The 23161-nt window shown below is 38.1% G+C and overlaps 2 protein-coding genes across 3 annotated transcripts; both read right to left on the bottom strand.

Moving 5' to 3' along the window:
• Nucleotides 1-2853: 2853 nt before the first annotated feature.
• LOC128257926 (uncharacterized) lies at nucleotides 2854-8564 on the bottom strand. Of its 2 annotated transcripts, XM_052989216.1 has the most exons (9): nucleotides 7784-8561; nucleotides 5811-5899; nucleotides 5062-5424; nucleotides 4788-5004; nucleotides 4459-4676; nucleotides 4267-4400; nucleotides 4058-4212; nucleotides 3755-3996; nucleotides 2854-3405 (listed from the first exon to the last, which is right to left on the bottom strand). In XM_052989216.1, the coding sequence occupies exons 2-9, from the start codon at nucleotides 5877-5879 to the stop codon at nucleotides 2995-2997; spliced, it is 1809 nt and encodes a 602-aa protein (XP_052845176.1). In that variant the 5' UTR covers nucleotides 5880-5899; nucleotides 7784-8561; the 3' UTR covers nucleotides 2854-2994. The 2 variants fall into 2 exon arrangements, with proteins under 2 accessions (XP_052845176.1, XP_052845177.1); XM_052989217.1 differs by lacking the exon at nucleotides 2854-3405 and having other exon boundaries at nucleotides 3863-3996; nucleotides 4058-4210; nucleotides 7784-8564.
• Nucleotides 8565-10017: 1453 nt separating this feature from the next.
• On the bottom strand, nucleotides 10018-17092 carry LOC128257930 (uncharacterized). Its single transcript, XM_052989225.1, is given in 6 exon segments — nucleotides 10018-10927; nucleotides 10929-10997; nucleotides 11433-11670; nucleotides 11848-12367; nucleotides 12806-13476; nucleotides 16832-17092. Coding segments are annotated over 5 exon segments (1305 nt in total). The 5' UTR covers nucleotides 13188-13476; nucleotides 16832-17092; the 3' UTR covers nucleotides 10018-10831.
• Nucleotides 17093-23161: the final 6069 nt, after the last annotated feature.

Below are 23161 nucleotides of genomic sequence, written 5' to 3'. Positions count from 1 at the left end.
TGTTATAAAAATGTTTAATTATGACACAACACTTGGGCCTATAAATTAAGCGAGAAACAACAAAAAATAATGAACAAAGGCAACGCCTCAAAAGGTCATGTGGGCGTGGCATTTAATTTGTTGTTTCATAGCTTTTTTTTAGCTGGGTTTCGACTGCGACTAATCGCTGGTGGGTATCATTAGCAAAGCACAGTTTCTCATTGCGCCTAAATGATTTAAATAAATTTGCACTAAGTTGCCAAGGTACTATTTAAAAAATCTACAAAATGAAACTACAATTGAGCTAAATTTGTTCCAGTTATTTGATAATGCAAGCCCATTCTTCCATAGGTCTTCTATGGTAAGGCAATAATTTTTGACCTTTTCGGTTTCCAAAACTCATTCAGCCATCAACACTTGTCTCAACCTTTAATTACATTTTGAATTATATTGCCAAATAGATGGGTGGATTGAAAAACTTCCGTGAATTGATTGATAGCTGCACAATTTATTTAATCTATTAAGGGTGGGGAAAAAACAAGTACAATGTAGACTGAAAAGCGTTTAAAGATTCTCTGCACAAAAAAACTGAAAAGAGACAACGATGAGTTGCCCAAAGGAAAACATTATACATGCCATATGTATTAATACTCGCGCGCTAGACATTTGGTAATGAAAGCATATTTTTACATTACTGATTTTGATGGTGTTGCTGTAGTTGCCTTTAATGCACTTAAAAAAATTATATACTATTTGATTATATTTTTAAGCCATACAATTAGAAAGTATAAATATGTATTTTGTTGAATAATATAAATTTTACTATATTGCTAATACACAACATAAATAAATGATATATGAGTAGTGATAAAAAATATCATAAATTTTTAATACCAAGATTAAAAAAGGCAAACTGAATATAATATTTATTTATTTAATAGCTTGTATATTAAGTTTGCATTTTTAAAAACTCATTTAAAAATACAATGCTTAAGAAAATGAGACTTCGGTATGCAAAGCATATAATCAAAGTTTTTACAAACCTATTGATTGAACTTGATATATTTTGACCCGATAGTTTATAGTGAAAAACGATCTCTTTTTTCCGTGTGGTTTTTCTTCGGCGTTTGGCTGGCCCGGCTTGCTGATGATGATTTTCATGTGCGCATGACAGCGCAATACAATGCAACGAAAGACGAAAGACGAAAAACTCAGGCCACGAACGTGCAAGTTATGAGACATGCGGCTGCGCTGGGCAAAAACTCTAAAAAAAACTCTAAGGTCGCCATGGAGCGCATAAAAAGCACAGCTTTGAAGCCTTTGTGCGGCTCGGTTGGCGCAATTTGGGTGCCATTTTGGTGTCACCAGCAGCCAAGAGGCAGGTTTTTCCTCGCCACTAGAGAGCGATAAAATCAATGGCAACGCCAACGCAAATTACATCAAATTAATTTCTGTATCTTCATAAATTTTTAGTTAATTATTTCGCTGCATTCAATTGAAACACTTTGCTCAAGGTCGTCTTAAATAGTAAACAAAAAAAAACTAGTAAGCCGCTGATCTACGTGGCCGAGATGGATGAGATGGCCTAGAAAAGGTGGAGAAATCACCTAAAAACACACTGGGCGGGGTCGTTATGCAAAGAAAGAGCCAAGGCATGCCGCGGCATTTTAAATTTTAGAGAGCCGCTTCCAGCTTATGATTCAATTAGTGTGTTTTGCTCACTCGCTTCTTAAACTGTCATTAATCATAAATGAGCAAAAAAAAGGCCAGCCACAATCATTGTGTGCAAAACTGTGTGTGAAAAAAAAACACTGTCATTCTGCATAAAAATGTAATGTGATATCATAAACATTTGGATTGTTATTGTGTGTGGGTTCTTTTGTTTGTTTTCGCACAGACAAATAAATTAATTAGCCGTTGGCTCTGGCCAATTCCGTGTTAATTTTTACACCCAAGAACAGGCGATGAGCGTTTGCCAAAACAATAATAGAGGCCAAATAAGCGGGCCATCGAAAATTGCACAATTAGCAGTGTATTTCTGCGGCTGCTGCTAATGCAGATGCAGCCGAAGTTGCAGTATCGGTTGGGCAATATCAAAAGTCCTCAACCATATTAACACTTTTTGGGCAATGTTTTGCGGCGCGCCGCAGTCACAAATTTGTGTCAAGCCCAGTGTCTTTGAAGCGGCAACAAGCGAAAATCATGCGGCTAGGTGCACGACCGAAAAAAGCCAGTCAAAACACATAAATCTCGATGGCTCGGTGACAAGCTCTCCAAAAACACCGAAAATGGACGTGTCAATGGCTGAGGACAAAGCCGGTCCCATGAGGAAGTGCTACAGGTGGCACGAGTCACCTTCGACTTCCTTATGCCTGCCACATGGAGCGGCATAAGCGGTAACGCAAAAACACGCCTCCTAAGGCCAGACTTACATTTCAAATTAAACAAATTAAAAAAATTATAAGGGGCATGCCTAAATGCAAGCAACATTTTTCTACAGTCACAATTTTTATTGGTTGACTTGAGCCTAAAAGTATGCAAAAAAAAATGTTGAAAAAATAACATGTAGATAATTGGTAAACTATGTTAAGAAGGTACTAACTTAGAAAATATGATTAAAAAAAAAATATAAATAATCATAAAGTTCATTTTTAGTATATTCAACAATTCTTAATTCTAATTTGTCTCTTTTCTTGTTCTATAATTAAAATTTCTATTGAACATACATGCAATATAAACAAAACAAACCAAATTCCATTTAAAAAATTCCATTTTAAATACTTTATTTAATTAGAAATTAAGAATCCTAAAATGTTTATAATTTTTAGAAATCGCGGGTAAGATCTTCATCACCTACGATCATAGTTGGCAAAATTAAAACTTAAGTCTAACACGCAGAACCTAATAAAAAGACTACAGCAAACTTAGCTCTAACTAAAACAGAATGTTGTGGGCCATAAGCTATATACACAATGTGCTCAGAACAAGGCCAAAACTTGACCAGATTGCGTGCTATCAATCGATTTGTCCCTTGTGTGCTATATACGAGTCGTACAGTGAGGACTCCTTGCGACGCTTTAATCTCGAGCAGGCAATGAAGAGGGTTACTGTAAGCACACATAGTACCGCCGAGCAGCCAGCGGTCAGCGCCGAAAATGTCGAGGTCTTCAGGCAGGTTTGGTGTGGCGACAAGGGCTTCGACTGCCGATGGGCATACACATCATCCCCATCAGTTTCCCCCTCTTGCAAAACTCGAAGTGACTGGAAGAGATTCACGTTCTCCGAAAGCGAATTCACTGGCGGATTCTCCGTGGTCAAGCCATCGCCTTCGGCGGATAATGGCGGCAGGGAAAGATTTGTGGCCGTCATGTTCGAGGTGTCGCGCTTGGTCACAGCCTTTAGATTTCTCCAGTGACATGGTTGGCTCTGTGGAAAAATAATTTTAAATTATTTTAACAAGTGTAATTATGATTAAAATATTTAATAACTAATAACAATAACTAATATTATTAAAATTATGTTAAAAAATCGATTTTTGACACAAATATACTTATTTTCACCCAAAAAATATTAGTGTTTTGGCTATTTAACATTAAATATTTAACCAAATATAGGTTGTCATACCTCGTTAAGCTCGACATAAAATTCTTAACAAAATTGCATTCAAATCTGGAAATTTTTATTTTTGACCTATTTTTGCATTTTGTTATAACAATAAATCAAGGTAGAAAATTCCAATTTTGAAGCATTATATGCAATGCAAGGCATTACTTACTGGACACCGCCCATGGCACATCCGCACATCGCACTCAATATAGAGCGCCGGGGAGCCAGTAAACCGAAAGGTCTTCATGTAGGCATACACCTGGGTCTCGTACACTCCAGAATCCGACCAGGAACCCCTGAAGCGTGAGATGAGCTTGTCATCCACCGGACAACCGTGCTGATCGATGAGCTGTATCCGCTTGTTGGCGCCATTGTGTGCATAGCAATCGTTGACCACAATGTCGAAGCCGTCTGTGGACCGAGCGATCGCCATTAATAGATCACTTTAGATGCTATGATTAAGTGCATTTACCATATTTGCTCCTCATGTAGATGATCAAGGTCAGGGGATCGCCCACACGCACTGGACCAGTCACACGTGGACCTCCAATGCCATAGCCATTCTGGATTTCCATATAGCATTCGGGTGGACTTAGGGTAAAGACTACAGGATTGCCAGTGGCCACTCTGCGTAAGATAAAATATTAATAAATGAATAAAAACATAAATTCCGAAACTTACTCCACATCTAGAAAGGGAAATGTCACGGTTTTCCAGAAATCATAGCCATACTCGCAGGTGACCTTGAAGTGCTCATCATACTCCTCTTCAATCAGTGGATTGTACTGCACTGTTACCGTATTCCACATAAAGTTCTAAAGCAGAAATATAACCTATTATTTAATGATAAATACTTATATTAATCATACGCACCGTGGGATTCTTGCGACTTTCCTCTTGCAGAGAATTCTTGCCCAATGTACCACATCGATTTAATTGAATATAAAATTCGTAATAGTCCCTACCAGATCCATTGATGTACATACAGTCTGGATCATAGGCATAACCAGCTGAATAAAGCAAACCACTGAAAGAGCCATTGAAGCCAATGCGTATCTTCATATAGTCATCCTGACATTCCGCTTCGATGTCTATGTTGGAAAATTAAAGAAAATATTTTAAAAGTATTAACAAGATTAAAATACCATAGGTTGTGGTTTTTGAGTATTTTCTTTTTTCATTAGCAAATAAATAATACTTACGCTGCACTCTGGTTCCATTGTGTTGGTGCTGTTGTCCCGCGTATTCCTGATCCCAGTATTCCTCCTGCCATTTGCTGCTTTCATAGGTCGCAGCATGATAACCTCCGCTTCCTGTAGGAGCTCCACTGGAATCTACGCCCGTAGAACCATAATCCAGGTGCACAGGATGGCCAATGCGATGGGGTATATAGCCAGAAGAGTCGGGCACGTGATCGGGCTTTTATTATAAAATAAATCATTTAAAGAGTCTGTACATTTTTATATAAAAACTCACCACTTCATGTTGCAGCTTGTTGCGTTCCACAGCATTGCTGCTGCGATTGCGCACATCCTTTGGAAACTTTTTAGGCCCTGCTAAGCCAGCTCTTTTAGACAACTTCGAGGGTTGTGTGGTGGGATCGGAGATGTAAGACTTGGAGGAGATGCCAACCAGCTCCTGCTGCGCTTCAGCTCCAGCGGCCAAAGGACGACTACCAGAAGTGGATACTCCAGATGGAGTTGTGGTCTGAATTCGACCTTTAAAAATGCGTAGTGGTGGCACCAGCGTGGGTGGTGCCGAAGTGGTGGTGGCCACACCTGCAGTTTTGCTAACCACCGTGTAATCCGTGCTTTGTTCCAAACCGCTAATAGGCTGCAGCTGCAAAAAAAAACAAAGAAGTATTTACAAAAGTGCGTGCGGCACGTGGGGCGTATACGCAATGCCATAAATCACTCGGTCGAGTTTGTGTCTTAAGTCTTGGGTTTTATGAGTCCGCGAAAGAAGCAGAAACAGTAAAAGTGCTGCATCAGCAACAAAGCCACATAATTTCGGCCAGACAAAGCTTCTTCCGCTCGCGGTCGATACGCAATCTGCATTAGAGCAGAGCATATCCGTTAGACGGGCTGGCCGATTGGCCAACGATCGGCTACGGTTCATGTGGCCTAATCAGGAAGTTCATGCTAAGAACTGTTAAATAGATTAGATTTCCCATTGGGCAATGCACTTCGCGTTGGGCAACCGGTCGGAGGTGAAAGGTTCCTTACCTGCAGCTTCATCAGCAGCATCATCAGTAGAATCTGACAGAAGCGCTTGGGTAATCTGCTCATCTTCATGTCCGTCACTCGACTGGCAGCTGCAAAGATCGAGATGGAGTCCCATAGGGGACCATTTAATATTATCGGAATGCGAATGTGAATCGGTATCGGTATCAGTATTTGTATCAGTATCATAATTATCGTCATGCTTGGTGCTGCCCGATGCTGCCCGATGCTGCCCGATGCTGACCTTGCTAGTGGTCACTCAAGTGTTGTCCGCCGTTGGTTACACCAAATGCGTGCTGGCAGGAAGGAAGTTTGTGCTTCATAAATTAATTGTGGTCAATGTGCATAAGTGGAAGATCTTGGGCATCTCTGCGGTGCCCGTAACTTGATTTATGGCAGAACATAAAGATAGAGGTCATTATTCTATGGTTAATAGCTGTTTATGCCGTCTTGGCTTGGCTACTTGAATTGAGTAACAATTTTGGTTTATTTTAAATCAATGTTTTATTAATGTTGTAATTATTTTTTTGAATTTGTTCTCTTAAAATGATTAAAATATTCGATTTAATAAGTCGACATTCTTTAACACAAAACTTTTAAATATTATAAATATTTAGTTTAAACAAGATTGTAATTAGTATATACCTTTTATTATGCCTCTTAAGCTTTTGGTGTTTTTATGTCAAATTATTTTTTGAGGCCCTTTAACTTTCATTTAGTTCCAAATACTTCAGTCAAACTAAATATATGTTCTTGGGATAGTTTAATTAAATTACCAGTCTATCTTAAGGTTATATCTCAGGCTATCTACCAAGCATAATGTAACTTCCGTTGGACTCTTCGCCATGCTAGTTTTCCTTCCTATCAATGTCGTTGAAGTTATGGCCAGAACAATGACTACTTCAGATACATCATCTTCTAACTTCGTTTGTCTGGCGTTAAGGTCAAAGCCATAAAACTGTCACACGTTGCGATGGTTTAATTATGGCTCACGCAGAACCCGCCGTCTAAGATTTCAGTCTGTGCTTAAACTTGGATTACATTTTAATGAACGATGTGGTCCGCCCCCGCATTTACCCCTCGCCCACCAAAATGCTTGGCTGCCTTTTCGCTTAGCTGTAAAAACGCACGCCGTTTGCTTAATTGTTGTTATAATTACTTCAACTTCTTGTTGGTGTTTGTTTCATGTTTGTTTATTGTTTTTTATTTTCGCTTTGCTTTGTAGTTGGGCTCTGTTATGCAATAGTTGATGTTGTTGCCGCTTCTTCTTCTTGGGCATTTGGTTTCGGTTTTTGGCTTTCATTATTTGCCACTCTTGTTGGTGTTGTTCTTCTGCTTTTGCTCCTACACTTGGCTTTTATAATTATAGTTAATCGCATTTAACTGACCTTGAGCCGTTTTCCTTTGCCTGCATTAATTGCAAATACCTAACGGTTCCAAATACGTTATTGGTAGGTGGTTAAAACGGTTTAGGTCTTTGACAGTTCCTTTTGGCAGAATGATATAATAGCAGGTTATGTTTTTAATAGAGTCTTTGTAAGATCAGCCCTTAAATTCGAATCAAACATTCTAAAGTGGGTTGCGTTTTAAGTCTTAAGAATTAAGTTATATATTTTACTTTCTTGAAACTCAAAAGTTATTGTGTTTTCAAAGACCTAAACTTATCTTATCTGCTTATGGTATCGCTTAAAAAGCCAATGATGCTTTAAACTTTTCTAATATTTTAAAAAGGGTCTAATCAGATAACAATCCTAAATATTAAAACGTTTAATTTAAAAAGCTCTAAGCTAATTACAATACCAAAATTTAAGTTTTAAACTTTTAAATTCTTTGATTTATGTTGACAAATTTATTATTTTAACTTAATTTTTTAAACTGTGCACTTGTGTGTGCATTTTGTGTACATTAAAATCTTATAACCCTTTACCAAAGTCCCATACTTTTGCTATTTTTAAAATGCCAAATAAAGTACTTACCTTTTTAATACAAATTCCTTTAATTTAAATCCGTTTAGCCTCTTGTTTTCAGGGCAGTTAAAGCACTGACCTGCTCAACTCAATTTGGGTTTTCCAACGCGTTTTTCTTCACACCCACAAACCCGATTCACGGTTCACAGTTCACAGCTCGGCACGCACTTTGACCGACTGACACCGAACAACTTGGCCCATTTCGGGGCGCTTAGCAAATCCTCGCGACGTTGGCCATAAAAGTTGACGATCCGGATCCGATGTTGGTCTTTAAGCGCTACAAAACGGTAGCTCTTATTTTTTCGAGGGGTGCGGAGGAGCTGTTGTCTTGGTCTCACTTTCGATAATGGTTTTTGATATTGCGCGATCTTTGGTTGGCAGCTCTTTGGTCGGGTTTTCTCGGCTACGTCATTTGGGCCGCTTTACATATTGCACGTCTGTTCAAAGGTTTGTTGGATTTCCGTTTTTTGTTTTTTTTTTTTTTGGAAGCCCGAAAAATCACTCAAGTGCAACTTGCCAAATAGAATCAGCCGCCAAGTGGGGGAGTTGGGCGAGTATATGTAAGTGGATGTGTGTTCGCAGATTGCCTAATCTTACATAATAGTCCGAACGGAGTTCCGAGTACCGTTGCCGGTTGAATTTTTGGAGTCTTATAACTTCTGCGGACGCTTGTGGTTTGCAGCTCTTTGCGATGCGAGCAGGTGTGAAGCGAAGCGCGGCTAGTGCGGATCTTTATAAAGTTTTCCTCCATCCATCCACACATCTAGCCATCCAATATGATACACAGAGAAAAAAACAGTTCATGGCTTATAATCTTAAGCTTCCAAAAAGAGAAACTTATCTATTATTAAAATTTATTTTCCAAAATCATTTTTAAAGTACACATATGGAAAAATCATATATATAAGATAAGGTAAAATATGGTTTTTGGATATAAGTGTGTCCATTGTTAATTCCATACCTCACATATTTATTGGCTTCAATAGTTTCTAATGTTGGGTATTTTCTTACTTAATTCAAAATGTATTTTTCTGTCTTACTGCTATTATTGTTTTATTAGACTTTCATGTGCAGCAATTTCCTTTTAAGTTCAAACTTTTTTTGTTTGACTGCTGTTGTTATAAGTATTTCTGATTTATAGAATTTGTTCTCTGTGTAAAAGAGCATTAGCCAGCCAACCGCCTCTCAGGGCTCTCCATCTGTTGCAGGTTGTGAAAGAATCTCGATTTGCCCGCCTGAGATGATTCCATTTGCTGATTTACTTTCGTTGTGATTCGCCGTTAGACTCGCTTTGCATCGCGGAAGTTTGAGTAAAAGGAGGAGTCTTAGGAGCCACATACTACGATCATATATAGTAGTAGAGTAACCCCTTACCTTTTGGCCAAGGTCAACGGCACCTAACTGTCGAGCGTGGGTCTGCAGGTTGGTCTCTAGGCTCGTTTAATTGCCACCGTTTGCCAAGCGTGTCTGCGTTAAAATACTAATCACTAATTAGTTACTTGGCACTTTAAGCGTTGTGAAAGGCTCATCCGCCTCCCGACCGTTTGACCCTGGGATAACTGCGTCTCTATGGACAATGTCTTAAAATCCATATCCAAGCAAGGGCTGCCCTTGTCCATCAAGCGCGACAGCACCACAATTGACCTACATTACAAGAGATTTTTATTCGCTAACTATTACAACTTAAACTTTTAGGCAGCTAACTACTTTAAGTAATCCACTTTGCTTATTCAAAATCCATTTATTAAAAAAAAACTTTCAATTAACTGTATCATTCCCTGAAATGTTGTTTCCTGTTATGATTCTTTTTTAACAATTTTGTGATACAAATATTCCAATCTTTCGCGACTAGCACATTAAATACTAAGCTATACAAGTAGTGCTAGGATGTCAAATAAATAAATAATAGTTAATCAGAATTAATCAATATAAAATTTAAGTCAAACATTTTTTGATCCCTTTCTAATAGAGAAAAATATAAAAATGTTATAATGGTGGATGATCAATCGCCTTCTTTAAAACTTTTGCAACATTGCAATACTGTGAAATCTAGATAAATCTTTAATTTGCAAAAACAATTAGGTGAATTATTTATTTATATTTTAAATAAATTATTTTTGAGAATCCTCAGCAGTTTGTGTACGAAATTTAATTTTGCTTAAACCATTCTAAGACTTTTATTATAACTCAACATCAAATACCAATGAGAAATCCAATGTTCCCATAAAAATCAAATCAATATATAAGTTTTAGCATAATCATTTTTTATTGTGATTTTTTCCTTCTGGTATATATGTTTTTATCTTTTTCTACCCCGTTTTTCACACATTTTTGTTTCACACATACGCACGCGCATTTCCAACATAATCAGGCATACAATAGAACATTTTATCTGGTGCCAGGGGTTTAATACAATACATCCTATATGTCAATAAGCATACACTTTACACACAAAAATTCATACAAACTCAAACAAATCGATTTCGAGAAATTGCTCACTCAAACAAACATAAGCTTTATGCAAAACATACCATAAATTAATTGTGTGTGTGTTTTTGATTGTTAAATAAATAAAATAGTTTTCTTAGCTACATTAACAAAATCGTTTGTGTTGCTTATTTTATACATTTTTTTTGTTGTCATTTTTCATGTGTGTTTTTTTTCTTATGGGTTTTTTTGCATATTCATTTTGAAAATTTTATTGCATTTTTTTGGTATTTTTCATATAAGTTGTGAAATTGAAACGGCAAACATTAAAACCTACGCATTTACACAGATAGTTAAATTTTTTTGTGGCTTTTGTTTTTCGTTTTTACACAATTAATTGCTAAGTTTAATTAATTAAACATATGTGTTTTTTGTAGCTGCTAGATTTTGATATTTTTGTGGCGTTTTTGTTGCGGTTTTTTTATCGTTTCATTGGGGGGTTAAGTTAAAATACTAATTAAAATCGCGTCGCCTGCCATGATTGTAATGCTCCTCCAGCTTGTGGGCGTGGGAGGCGTGTGGGTGTTGGTGGTGGTGGGTGGTGCAGCGATTGCAGTGGGTGTTGCGTGCTTAGTAGCAGCACTTGCTGCGGTTGTTGTTGGCGCCGCTGACCAGCTTGCAGTGCTGCATCTCCGAGCGGCGCGGGCGGTTGGCCTTGGCCTGGAAAGTCGCGCACCTTGTTGGCCCGCTTGATGGCACTGCGGCAGAGCTGCTGGTGCTGCTTCTTATTGTTGCTCTGTGGATGGGATTAAGTGGATTCATTGATTAGGGATAGGTCCATTTAACAAAGCTAAGAATGGTTTTTAAAATAAAATTCATATATTTCTCTTATCCTATTCTATCTTTTTCAATAAGCAATAGCCCAGCTCTGACATCCATATATATTTATGGAGAATATGAACAAATAAATATTAAATAATGAATAGGATTTGTATTGAATAACAATTAGGAATTTAATTTAATTTTTTAGAAATTCGGAGAGTTTTTCTGCACTCACAAAACTAAAGTAAGTAAGCCAAATATTATGTAATTTTTTGATAAACACATGGGGTAGATTCCTGTTTTGGGGTATGTTGATATACATATATTTAAATAAATAAATTAAATTTAAATAAATAAAAAAACATATTCAAAATGTATCCCTATAAAGATATAGCCCCTCGATGCTTACCTTCTGGCTCTGACGAGCCAGCGTCTGCTGCTTCAGCTGGGCAGCCGCATGGCGATCGTAGCGAGCGTTGGGCGAACGCTGCTCCTGGAGGACCTGGTGCTGGTCCTGCGGCTCGGCCTCCGGCTCCGGATCCTCCAACTGCTGCTGCTGCGGCACCTCCGACGACACCCCGAGATCAAGATTAACAAAACTTTCGGTGCCCTCCTGGGTGGACCTAATACTACGATAAACGGACATGCTGCAAGTGAAAAAGAAACCACAAATTAGAATGAAAATCATACAGTTTAAAAGGGAAAACTATTATTTTGCGTGCGTTTTTGGCTGTAAATTGTGGTTGCTGGATGGGGGAGGGGGCATGGGGCATGGGGGCATGGGGGCATGGGGACTCGTATTGTGTACTATAAAGATCACCAACCTTGGATGCTCAATCAATAGATTCTCAAATGGTGATGTTTCCATATTGATTGGCCCAATCGAGGTGAAGCATGGTGGCGGTGTTACGTACCAGGACTCCTCCATCAGCACATTAGTACCCTGGCCGAAACCGAGGCCCGCGTTTGAACTTTGACCTTGGCCCTGGTCGCTGCCGCTGGGCGAGGCCACGTACAGCGACTGGCTGAGGTTGTCAGAGTCCGCCACTCCCTGGGCGGGCACACTTCTGGGCGGGCTGTGGGTACTGATGCTCAGCGGCCGAACGACGCGCGAGCGTTGCAGATAGTTGCGCTGCTGCTGCGGCCGCGGCCCACTGTACAGGGAATGCGAATGCGAGTGCGAGTTGAGGTGCTGCCGGCGGCGCTGGGAGGCGGCCGCTGGGCCATGGCCGCCGGCCGAGGAGCCCGCTGAGGAGGCGGTGGCGCCGGCCCGCGACTGCGACACCTCCACCACGGAGAGCTCCTCCTCGGAGTCGCTGCGCGGCAGGGAGTCGTCCTCCTCGTCTGCAAAGTAAACAGGGGCGAGGTTAGTAATATTTAAAAATATATCTATCTTAAAATTTAATTTTCTTTTATAATTCTTTATATTTTCTGTATTTTTAAAAAGAGTTTTAAGTAATAACCCAATTCAATTATTTAATATACTTTTAATAGCCTACTTTATTTTCAAAGAGTACTATTACTTTTAATTGCCATTAATTGTTTTTAAATGAATAGATAATTCAGACTTATTCCAATCAAATTTTTGTCTTAATGTATTGAAATGTTTAGTCTTTATTGAAAAGAGTTAAATTTATACTCATGTTTCTTTATTTCTGGACAACTTAATTGAATTTAAGAATTTATATTTTAATTTTAAAGGAAATATTTTCTATCTTAATCTGCTAATATATAAACTCCTATATTATTGTAAATATTTTCAAGCAGTTTCTCCCAACTCACCTTCCTTCTCCACAATGTACCATTCGTCCTCGTCGAAGTCCTCGTCGATGGAGTCGCCCGAGGGCGTCAGTAGCTTGGTGATGGCCGGCTGCTTCCGCTGCTGCTGCTGCTGCTGCTGCTGAATGGTCCGCTGCTGCTTGCCACGCCTGTTCTTGCCGCGCTTGCCGTTGGAGGCGCGTACCGCCCCCCGATTGTTGCCCGCTACCGAGGGCGTCGAGGAGGTGACCTCAATTACATCGCCCGCCGACGGATCGCTCGAGGGGTCGGGATTGGAGTTGTGGTTGTTGGGCGTTGGGGTTGTCTGGGCGGGACTGGCGTCTTGGCTAATGGATTCGGATGTTGCTGGCGATCCAAAGAGATACGAGGCGAGGCTGCTTAACATTATACGGGGTTAATGCGGCTGATCCGGCGGTAGAAGGCGCTGGCTTTTCTGTTATTGCTTCGCGTTGCGGGTGCTGAGATCAAAGTTGCGCTATTTTCCACTCGGATTTTTCGTTCCTAGTTTCACAGTTATAGAGAGACAAATAGTGTGGGAGATTGCTTATGTTGCTGTTGGTTTTGTTCCTTGGATTTGCTTGAACGTTGCTCAGTCTTTTATTTATTTTTTGTATTTGTTTCTTGTTTGTACGCTTTTTCCTTGTCTTGTTCTATAGTTCTTCGTAGCGTAGAAGCTGCAAGCGGAAAAAAGAAAGAAAGAGTGGGGCAAAATGTGAGAGATTAGCTTAGCAAATTGTGTGCACATTGCGTAATCAGCAACCCCCTTCGAAACTTCCCCGCATTTCAGTAAGCTGCTTGTTTGCGTGGGCGCACGCGGTTCAATGGGGCGGCTACTTAATTTCATTTAATTGCACTTCGCATACTCTGCTAAGTGGTGAGCAGGAGGCTTTTTACACTGATTATTTATAAAATTCCAAGTCACTAATGGTGGGAAAAAAATTAGATATTTAACTTTGTTAAGCGGATTTTAAGGGTCTTGTTAAAACTTATTCATTTAATGCTTAAACTTATATTTGTGCCAATAACAAATGAAGCTGTAATTTGATAAACTATTGTTAAAAAATAATGAACATTCAAAAGAGTATCAAATAAGCGCCATTAAACCTATCCTTGTTTTGGCTGGCAATTATTTAATTACTTTTGGTTGAATTGCACTTATTTTACTTAATTTAAATGGATGTGCGAATCCGCATGTGAACTCGAAAACACAAAAGATAAGTTTCCTACTCAATTATTTTTTATTGCCTAACTTCGATGATATTTATTTGAGATTTATGCTATATGCTCAAGCGAAATCAACGCAAATAGGCTTTCTGAATTCGATTGGAAAAGTGAAATTTTCTCAACGCAAATTAACCAAAGGCGCCAATAACGTTTGATTACATTAATCAGATCTTTCTTTCTATAGCACTGTGCTGACAACTGTATAATAGACGGCCACTGCCATAAAATATCGCTGCACTGGCCATTAAGTTCCCCAGTTGATAGCCCCCAGTCCCCACAATCCCATCCCAAGCGATTTCAACTCGAGCGGTGTGCATGCGCCGAGCTTATGATCGAGGCAATTATATATGGCACACACAATCGTTGAGCGGTTTGCCTGAACACTCTGTGTGTGTGTGTACTGCATATATGCAATTTGAATCGGGCTCACGTCATGACAATAGGAAAATTTGTACTCAAACTATACCCGTAGATATCTCTCAAAATGATGAACCAAATCGGTGGTGCACTCGGAAAAATATATCTCTTTGGATGTCAAATTAAAATGATTTGACGAACATTGAGAAAATAAACACAACTATGATTGCAATGACTCTTCAAAAAAACATGCTCATATTTGCTTTAGATCTAAAAAAAAGTCATAAAAAACTGTTTTAATTTAATTTCAAATAAACTTTACTTTAAACTTTAGTTTTCTCTTTTCTTTAATAAATATTGTATAATTAACAACTAAAAATGATTTATTGGAAAACTTGGGATGTGAAAAGCTTAAAATAACAGATAAGTAACCATTAATTGTGGTTTTCTTTATTGCTTAATTAAGATTATATATTAAAATCTAATAATTCTATTTTCAAAAATATGCTTTTCCTTGTGCATTTTCCAAGTTTTTCCCTGATTATCGCATCGTCATAAAGATGCCAGCAGCTCGACTGGCATATTTTTGTCGATCAAACAGCGCACGGAAAACGAAAAACGAAAAACGGAAAAATGGAAATGGAGCTTTAGCTTGAGCTGGACTTACAGAGACAATTGCCGGGCAATTTGCAATTTGACCGCAAAACAAAAACGTGAAAAGCCACGAACTAACAAAGTGAAATCTCCTGCAGCAGAGACACAAAAAGCGTACGAAATTTGGGTTTGATGAGGCAGTCCGCGTCGAAATGTCAGCGAAAGTTTGACAATCAAATTTGATGGTGGGGCCATTGACTTGGGCATCTGAAATAAATTCTGATAATTGCCTGGAGATGGTAATGAACAGTAAACAGAGATGCAGGAAAGGACTGCCATTGCAATTGGCATAGGAATAAAATGGGCATTTTCTAAGAGACAGCTTGATGGTTGACCTCAAAATGCCTTGCCATATTTTTGCACATTGAAGAGTGTGCATATATCTAACCGAAAATAGAGGCAAAATATTTTGCAGTCAAAATGAATTTGCATTGCACAACAGCGATTGCCGAGTTTACGGGTCCCGTGCAGGCATTTTATAAATAAACACGTATGGGGGACCGATCGAGGGCTCTTACTCTTATGGCCGACTGCTTACAGCACCCTAGATAACCCGCCCGAATGGTTGGTCATGGACCCCGAGATATAAAGTCTATTTTGTTTGAGCTGCAGTCAATTCGTTTTCACTTTTGTCACATCTGCAGCCAAATAATTGTGACCTTGGAATGTGTGCATATATAGAACATTATATATTCTATTCTTCATTGTATATTCTAGACAGGCTGCATTGGTAGATACCATATCATAGCGTTTATTTTAGCTCACAATTTTGTTTGTTTTCCTTTGGCACTGACCTTGATCGCTAATTGATTATATAAGTCTAGACTAGATATTGAGGAAATCGTTGGCAACACAATGTTTTGGCATTGTTTGCTATCGAAGTCAACAAACTTCTCCACCGATGATAGAATAAGTTTGGCTGTTTATCAGCATAGCAATGTAGAATTCGCCAACTCACTTGAGGAGCGATAAGCCGCACCCCAGACGATTTCGCTAGACAGCGTAAACTATGCTAATAATTTCTATTTGTATACTATTGTTTACTATATAGTCTAGCTTTGACTGGCGTGTGCAGCAAACGAGCAAACGAGCCGAAAGTCGAAAGTTCAAGCTTTGTTCAATTGATTGTTCCTTATAGTTTACCAGATAGTGGGGATAATATAGTGAACGAGGGGGGGAGGCTTTGAAATGGGGCTGGGCTAATGAACTTGAACTAATTTAGTCGAGCTGACAGCTGCAGTGATCAGAGAATTGAAAAAGTACAAAAGCAAAGATTTATGGGGCAGAAGAGGGCTCTTACTGAACTGGAATATCTGGACTATAAAGTCTAAAAATCTCTCACCGATTTATTTATACGTCCACAAGTATTTCAGACAAAGAACCATATCCAAAGCTTTCTGTTTAAGTGCAAACCAATAGCCAATCTATATAAAAAACACATACAGACTGGTATCTTCTATATATGTGGGCATATATTCATATCAGTCAAATTGTATCTGATTAGCTTTAAGCTTTGGGCCTGTCAAAGTGCAAAATGTTCCTTTGTTTTGAAGGAATTTCGTGTTTTTGTGTTTTGTTTTTTTTTTGCTTGTTACTTTTGTTTGGGAAAACAAAAAAACAAGAATGCGAAGTGGGGCTATAGAATTTTCTCTTTATGGCATAATGCGGAATTATGCAAGCTAGAGCCAAATGACGTCAGTGGCGACCTTGGCAGTGCCTGAATTCTGCCAATTATGGGCTAATTGGCAGCACAATTGGAAATATATACCCGTGTATCGATGGCCTGATGCTCACCTTATGGATGTGGAAAACTGCACCGAGAAGACACACGTATACGGTTCACTAAAATCACGTCAATTCAGCAGATACACAGGGTAAATGTAAATGTAAATGGATTTGGATGCCACTGCAGCAGACGGTACAGCCTAGTCGACACTCGATTGCCAACTGAAGCGACGGAAGCGCATTTGAATTTCAAAAGCGGACGCAAGAACAAAAGCTACACTGCGATACTTTGGCTGTAGCTGTAGCTGTATCTGTATCTGTATCTGCGAGTACCTGTATTTGAGAATCTCGTTGTGTGCGTACCTGTTGTATTTCTGTGTGTTCTGTTTTTGCTGCAGTTTTTACTCTATTATTATTTTTTTTTGGGCTGCTATATATCTCACTTTTCACACTTCTCTTGTTCATTTACCTAATTCTCTTCGAGGGTAATTTTCACTTTTCTTCTGCTGCACTCGAGTTGCGGTGCTGCTGCTGTTGTGTCTGCTTTAAACTATTAAAGTCGAATGCCAACAGCGATCGCTGTTTGGTCTGAAAAAGTATCTCAGTTTTTGATTTCTTCCAAGAGAGAGAGAGAGAGAAAGAGCGGAAAATGACGCTCACGAGCGTATCTAAGCCCATAATTATGTATTTTTTTAAAACGCAAAAAGCCACGATCGCAGCCGTCAACAAAAGCCAGCGCCAAAATTATGCTCCAACCAGCTGGGCAGCGTTCAACAAAAAGAGAGCCCAATCATACGTGTTGTTCGTGATTTTTGTTTACCAACAAAACGATCGCCAGTCTCTCGCGCGCTCTCTCTTTCAATAGTATTACTAATGTTTTCGCTCTCCGATCAGCTGCTCTGACGTTCGCGCATTGACACACTTTCCCGCCCCCGCCCCCGTCCCCGTCCCGCCGCCGACCGCCAAACTGTATCTGTTAGATACTTTTCTATAGCCGCCAGACCAAGTGGCTCTTCGCTGCCAACTGGTCACGGGCCGCCCGAGTGACTAAGCTGCGCGGATAGTGTGTACACTTTAAGAAAATATGCCATTTTTTATAAGCTTCCTTGCAAAATATAATAAATATCAAAAAGTAGTTAAATAGCCATAATCAGAGGAGGAGAATAAAAAGAGACTGCTACCCAAGCTATAATCAAAGGATTTTGCATTAGTTTCTAATTTAGTTATAGAAAATACTTAAAACTTGTTCGCTTGAATTATGATATTATCAAAAGATTGATATTCAATATATATATTCATATTTTATTAGATAATAAAAATAATAAATATCAAAAAGCAATCAAAAGATGTTACATTTACTTTTATAAGTACTTAAATTACTTGAATTATAATAATCAAAAGATTTAAAATTTAAAACCATCTCATCCACTCATTAGCGTTAACTTATACTGAATAGCTATTTTAATTTGAGCGAAAGAAAATATTTTATATTAATATTACATAATAATAATAATTGTTTATATAAATATGACCTTAAAATATGTCTAATAAATACCCAATCTGAAAATTTACTTCGCTTAAAACGAAATAAGAAACGATTCAAAAACATTTCAGGGCCATTGTAAAATAACAAATAGTTTATTACTATTTTTGTTGTGACATTCTTAAATACATACTATAACTGTAACGTAATCTTTGATTTCTTTAATCTTTACCACCTTTTCAAGGCTAAGTAACTGACTAAAAATCAATGAATAATATGATAAGCTGTGAGCATTTGTAGTTGAAGTTTGAGTGTTTGAGTGATTGAATTAGTCAAATAAAAAAATGAAAATCCATTTGTTTAAGTGCATGGGTGTGGGATTCTCGCACGGGTGAAGTAGTTGGCAGCTGGCAGCTCCAAAGTTCACGCTGAAATACAGTTTCTCTGCTTAATAATTTCAAATGTTTAATGCCGAGTCACGGCTGAGGCAAAGGCAGCCAAGCAATAAGTTGTCGGACATTCGGAACGCATAAAAATGCTAATGAAATGCTGAGAACTATTTGCAAACTGTCATTCCCAGCCAAACGAAGAATACTCGGGCACTTCAAATAATTTCTGACTTAGTTTCGTTGCCAGTTTGGCATTATGCAACTCGAAATCAATTCAAATAATAATCTTCAAGTGTCGGCTACTGTTTGTTCGGATATAAGATAAAAACGAATGAGCTCATTTATATTAATCTTTATTGTGTCTTTGGATTCAATTTTGAAGTACTAAAATTATTATAATTATTATTTAGATTTTGTTCACTTAAAGTAAATACAAAAAGCAAAATATATATTTTTTTCTGAATTTTAAAAAGGTAAAATTTTGACTTATCATCGTTATGTAGATATTTTTACATTTTATTATTAAATTGAAACAGTGAATATAGTTTTCGATTAATATTTCAATAAGTTTTTTTATCATAATTATACTTTGCTTCCGATAGTTGAAAAACAATATTTTTTTATATATTATTTTATTTTTTTATTTGTTTAGCAACGCAATGTATCTAATTTATATATATACCATTAAAATATAAATTGTTTATTACTTTGACTTATTGATTTGCACCAAATGAATTTATTTGTTTTTTTGTTTAAGACTTAAGAATATTTTTTTGGAATAATTTAATTGAGCTTTTTTTAATTATCTCAGACCGCTACTTATGCACACCCAAAATTGAATCTCGTTCGCCACGCCACCCATTAAATAATTTCATTTCGTTTTAGATAATGGGCAACAACACACAAGTGCATGTTTGATACATATTCCTGGCAAAAGCACAACCTCTCGGCCAGGTTCAAGGTTGTTTAGCCATTAGCACAGCGTTCTGTTGTGGTTCTCTATATATATTTTTAGATATTCTATCATGCAACAGCTGACAGCGACAAGTTGTAGCTTTTGCAGAGAGGAAAGTGGCTCACGGTGGCGACAACTACAAAGCCACCAACTACAGGTGCCAAAAGCAGCAAAAAGATCGCCGGATACAGCCAGGTATATATTTCCAAATATATAGGAAAATTTATGTGTGTTTATGTCCACTATACCCACACAAAATCTTGTGATTTTTCCCCTCACACCATTGGCCAACCCAAAGTTTTTTTATAATTAATCTCAGTCTGCACGCGTTTTGTTTATGTTAACAAAAAACAAGAAAGGAAGCAAACTTCGGCAAGCCGAAGTTCATATACCCTTGCAGCTATTTCAAAAACTAAATACTCTTGAAAACGTTAAAATTTTGCGTGTATGTTTAAAAACATTGAAGCTATTATGATTTGCAGCTTAATTTTGATAGTTTCTATGGCAGCTATACGATTGTTCCTATGGGAGCTATATGATATAGTCGTCCGATTTTGATGAAATTTAAACCGATATTCTGAAATATTAAACCATTACTAAATGCCGAAGAACTAAACAAAAAATTAAAAAACAGCAAAGTTATAATTTTTTTTTTTCATTTATTTTTCCGATTGTTCCTATGGGAGCTATATACTATAGTCGTCCGATTTTGATAAAATTTAAACCATAATTCTGAAATATTAAACCATTACTAAATGTCGAAGAACTAAAAAAAAAATTAAAAAACAGCAAAGTTATAATTTTTTTTCATTTATTTTTCCGATTGTTCCTATGGGAGCTATATGCTATAGTCGTCCGATCCGGCTCGTTCCGACTTATATACTACCTGCAATAGAAAGACAACTTTTGGGAAAGTTTCATGCAGATAGCTTTAAAACTGAGAGACTAGTTTGCATATAAACGGACGGACAGACGGACAGACGGACAGACGGACATGGCTAGATCAACTCGCCTAGTGATGCTGATCAAGAATATATATACTTTATAGGGTCGGAGATGTCTCCTTCACTGCGTTGCAAACTTCTGACTGAAATTATAATACCCTCTGCAAGGGTATAAAAAGTGTAGAAAAAACATGATAAAGAAAACAAAATTCCCCTACTTTTGCGTAGAGGTAAACAAAATTGGCGTCATCGGGAAGACGCCAACGAAATAGAAAACAAAATAGAAAACTATTTGCGCGCGGCAGCACTTTAAACTCAAATAAACAAGCCCCAGCAAAAGAGAAATGCTTTATCTAATCGGTTGATGTTTATGTTTATGCTAGCTGCCACATCTTCTGTCTCAAAATGATTACAACAAATGTTGGCGTTTTACATCCAAACAAACGAGCAAAGCGGCCAGCATCAAAGGCAGTGTGGAGTGTGGAGTGAACCATGGCCAAACCTAAGTGAACTCAACTGTTCCGAGCATTTCTTTCTGGGTTATTGCGCACAAACTCCGCCAGCTCGGACTCACTTTTCCCCCCCATATAGTATACAACCCACTCTGTATAACCCCCTCTATAAGCATAGCTTGGAGATATTGCGCAGTTCGGGACTTCGAATCGCTATGACATAAAGGCAAATGACAAACGCCAACGCATCGACAGAAGCTAAATGCGACATCAAGTGAAGCAACTTTTTATTCGCTTTATGTTTTCATTTGGATGGCCAAACATTTGTGGAAAACGCGTATGCATATGAATGCTTTTTAGAAGCAGTAAGTGGAATTTAAGCTGCATTGTAATGGATACCATGTGCGGTAGAACAATATGATCATGGGGTACTTGGGAAATACATAATTATTAGTTTGTACTCGTTTTGCAGTTCTAAAGTGCTTTGAATACTTTATGAGCCATATAAATCCTAAATTTAGTGCTTATATTGCCTTACATTTATTGCAGTTTTTTTTTGTAACTAAAAAAGCTCCTCGAAAAATGACGCAAACGATTCTTTGATGTCACAGCGACCTGCACACACACCCTTACACACATCCCACATCCCACTCAAACAAAGAGACACTTGTGGGGTTCCACTGTACCAATACCTCTGCGAATCGAGGTTTATTGTGTGTAGTGGCTGCTTATCAAACGATCGATGATAAATGTGGGACTGCAGGTTTCTCTGTCAGCACATATATAATTTCAAGTTCGCGTACCTTGCTGCACTTTGGCTGTACATATTAATGGCATTTAGATGAGCTTTTTATTATATTTGTATATATATAATGGGATGTTTTATAACGCGTAATTTCAATTAGTACGTGAGACGCAGTTGTTCGCATTCCATTTGTCTCTTCTTAGGCAAATCCGCTGGGCACGACGCATATTTTTTATCACTTTGTTTATCATTATCAGTACTAGGTCCAGCTGCCGCATATAGAATATTGGGTCAGCGCCGCCTGTGGCCCCAATCTCTAGTAAACAATCAATCAATCTATTATTCGATTTACGCGCCCTTCTGGCGGATTACATCAGGCGCTCAACTGGCGACTCGGAAGTGACTAGACTCAACGCCATCATTATGACTTAAAATATAGCTAAAGTCGCAATGAAATAATCTAGCCCTTAGCAGGTTTGCAATTTTATAAATAAAATGATGCACCGGGAAAAAGGGATACTTAAATTTAAACCAATATAGACAGTTTAAATTTATTTGTTTTAAATTATGTTAAGTAAAATAAATCGATATGGCAAGTACCTTTTAAGAACAATATTAAAAATGCTTTGGATATATATATATATATATAGCTTATAAATTTAATATACTTTTGTCTGATTAGTTCTGCATATAAAAACCTAATGCAGATTTATAATGTTCTTTTTATTCTCACTACCCTCATGTATCCTTATTTAGCCAATCCCGCCGTTCTTCATAATCTAAGTTATTTTTAACACCATTGTGGAAGACAGTTTCCTAGCCACCCTGCATAAATATAGAGCTCAAAGTGCCTCTATTAAAGCGCCGCAATGGTGTTTGAACGTCGCCAATTAAAAGGAAGATTTATGGGCAAATATAAATCGACCGCCCCCCACCCCTTGCAGAAACCTCCTCTTTTTTTGCCCCCGCTGGGCTTAAAATAGTTCTGACCGCAGTTGGTTACTGTTACTGTTTCTGTTACTGACTTTCCCCTACTTTCAGTGCAGGAAAAAAAGGAGAAGACTCTCTCTCTCTACGCTCATTCAGATTTTGTTTACAAACAAATTTGTTTGACCTGCGCAGTCGAGGGCATTTTCCATTTTCCCCGATGATTACCTAGCAACCTTCACAGGCCCTATCGAATGTTTTGGTTGTTGCTCTCCCGCTGCAATTATGTGTGTATATATATTACGTGGTATATATATATATATATATATATAGAAAGTAACGACTTCCGCATTTAGGGAAATGTAGGCCCAGCGAAACTTTTTCGCAGCCTCTCGTTCCGCAGAAATTTTTGGGGGTCACCTTAGCTATTTTTAGGGGTTTGAGAGGGTGCCCCGTGCCTAGTTTAGAGAGCTTTAGCCCCCACAAAACATACATGGGTACACG

The sequence above is a fragment of the Drosophila gunungcola genome, assembly GCF_025200985.1.
Source record: "Drosophila gunungcola strain Sukarami chromosome 3L unlocalized genomic scaffold, Dgunungcola_SK_2 000002F, whole genome shotgun sequence".
Lineage (NCBI taxonomy): Eukaryota > Metazoa > Arthropoda > Insecta > Diptera > Drosophilidae > Drosophila > Drosophila gunungcola.
The sequence above is the reverse complement of the archived record's forward strand: the minus strand, read 5'-3'. Positions and strand labels throughout refer to the sequence as shown.

Bases quoted from the DNA above. Each gene is read 5' to 3' on its own strand.
- LOC128257926 (XM_052989216.1), bottom strand. From the start codon at position 5,879: ATGAAGATGAGCAGATTACCCAAGCGCTTCTGTCAGATTCTACTGATG. The intron at 4,677-4,787 runs GTAAGTATTATT...TTTCCAACATAG, and splicing joins CAATGGAACCAGAGTGCAGC to ACATCGAAGCGGAATGTCAG. The intron at 4,213-4,266 runs GTAAGTTTCGGA...TATCTTACGCAG, and splicing joins TTTCCCTTTCTAGATGTGGA to AGTGGCCACTGGCAATCCTG.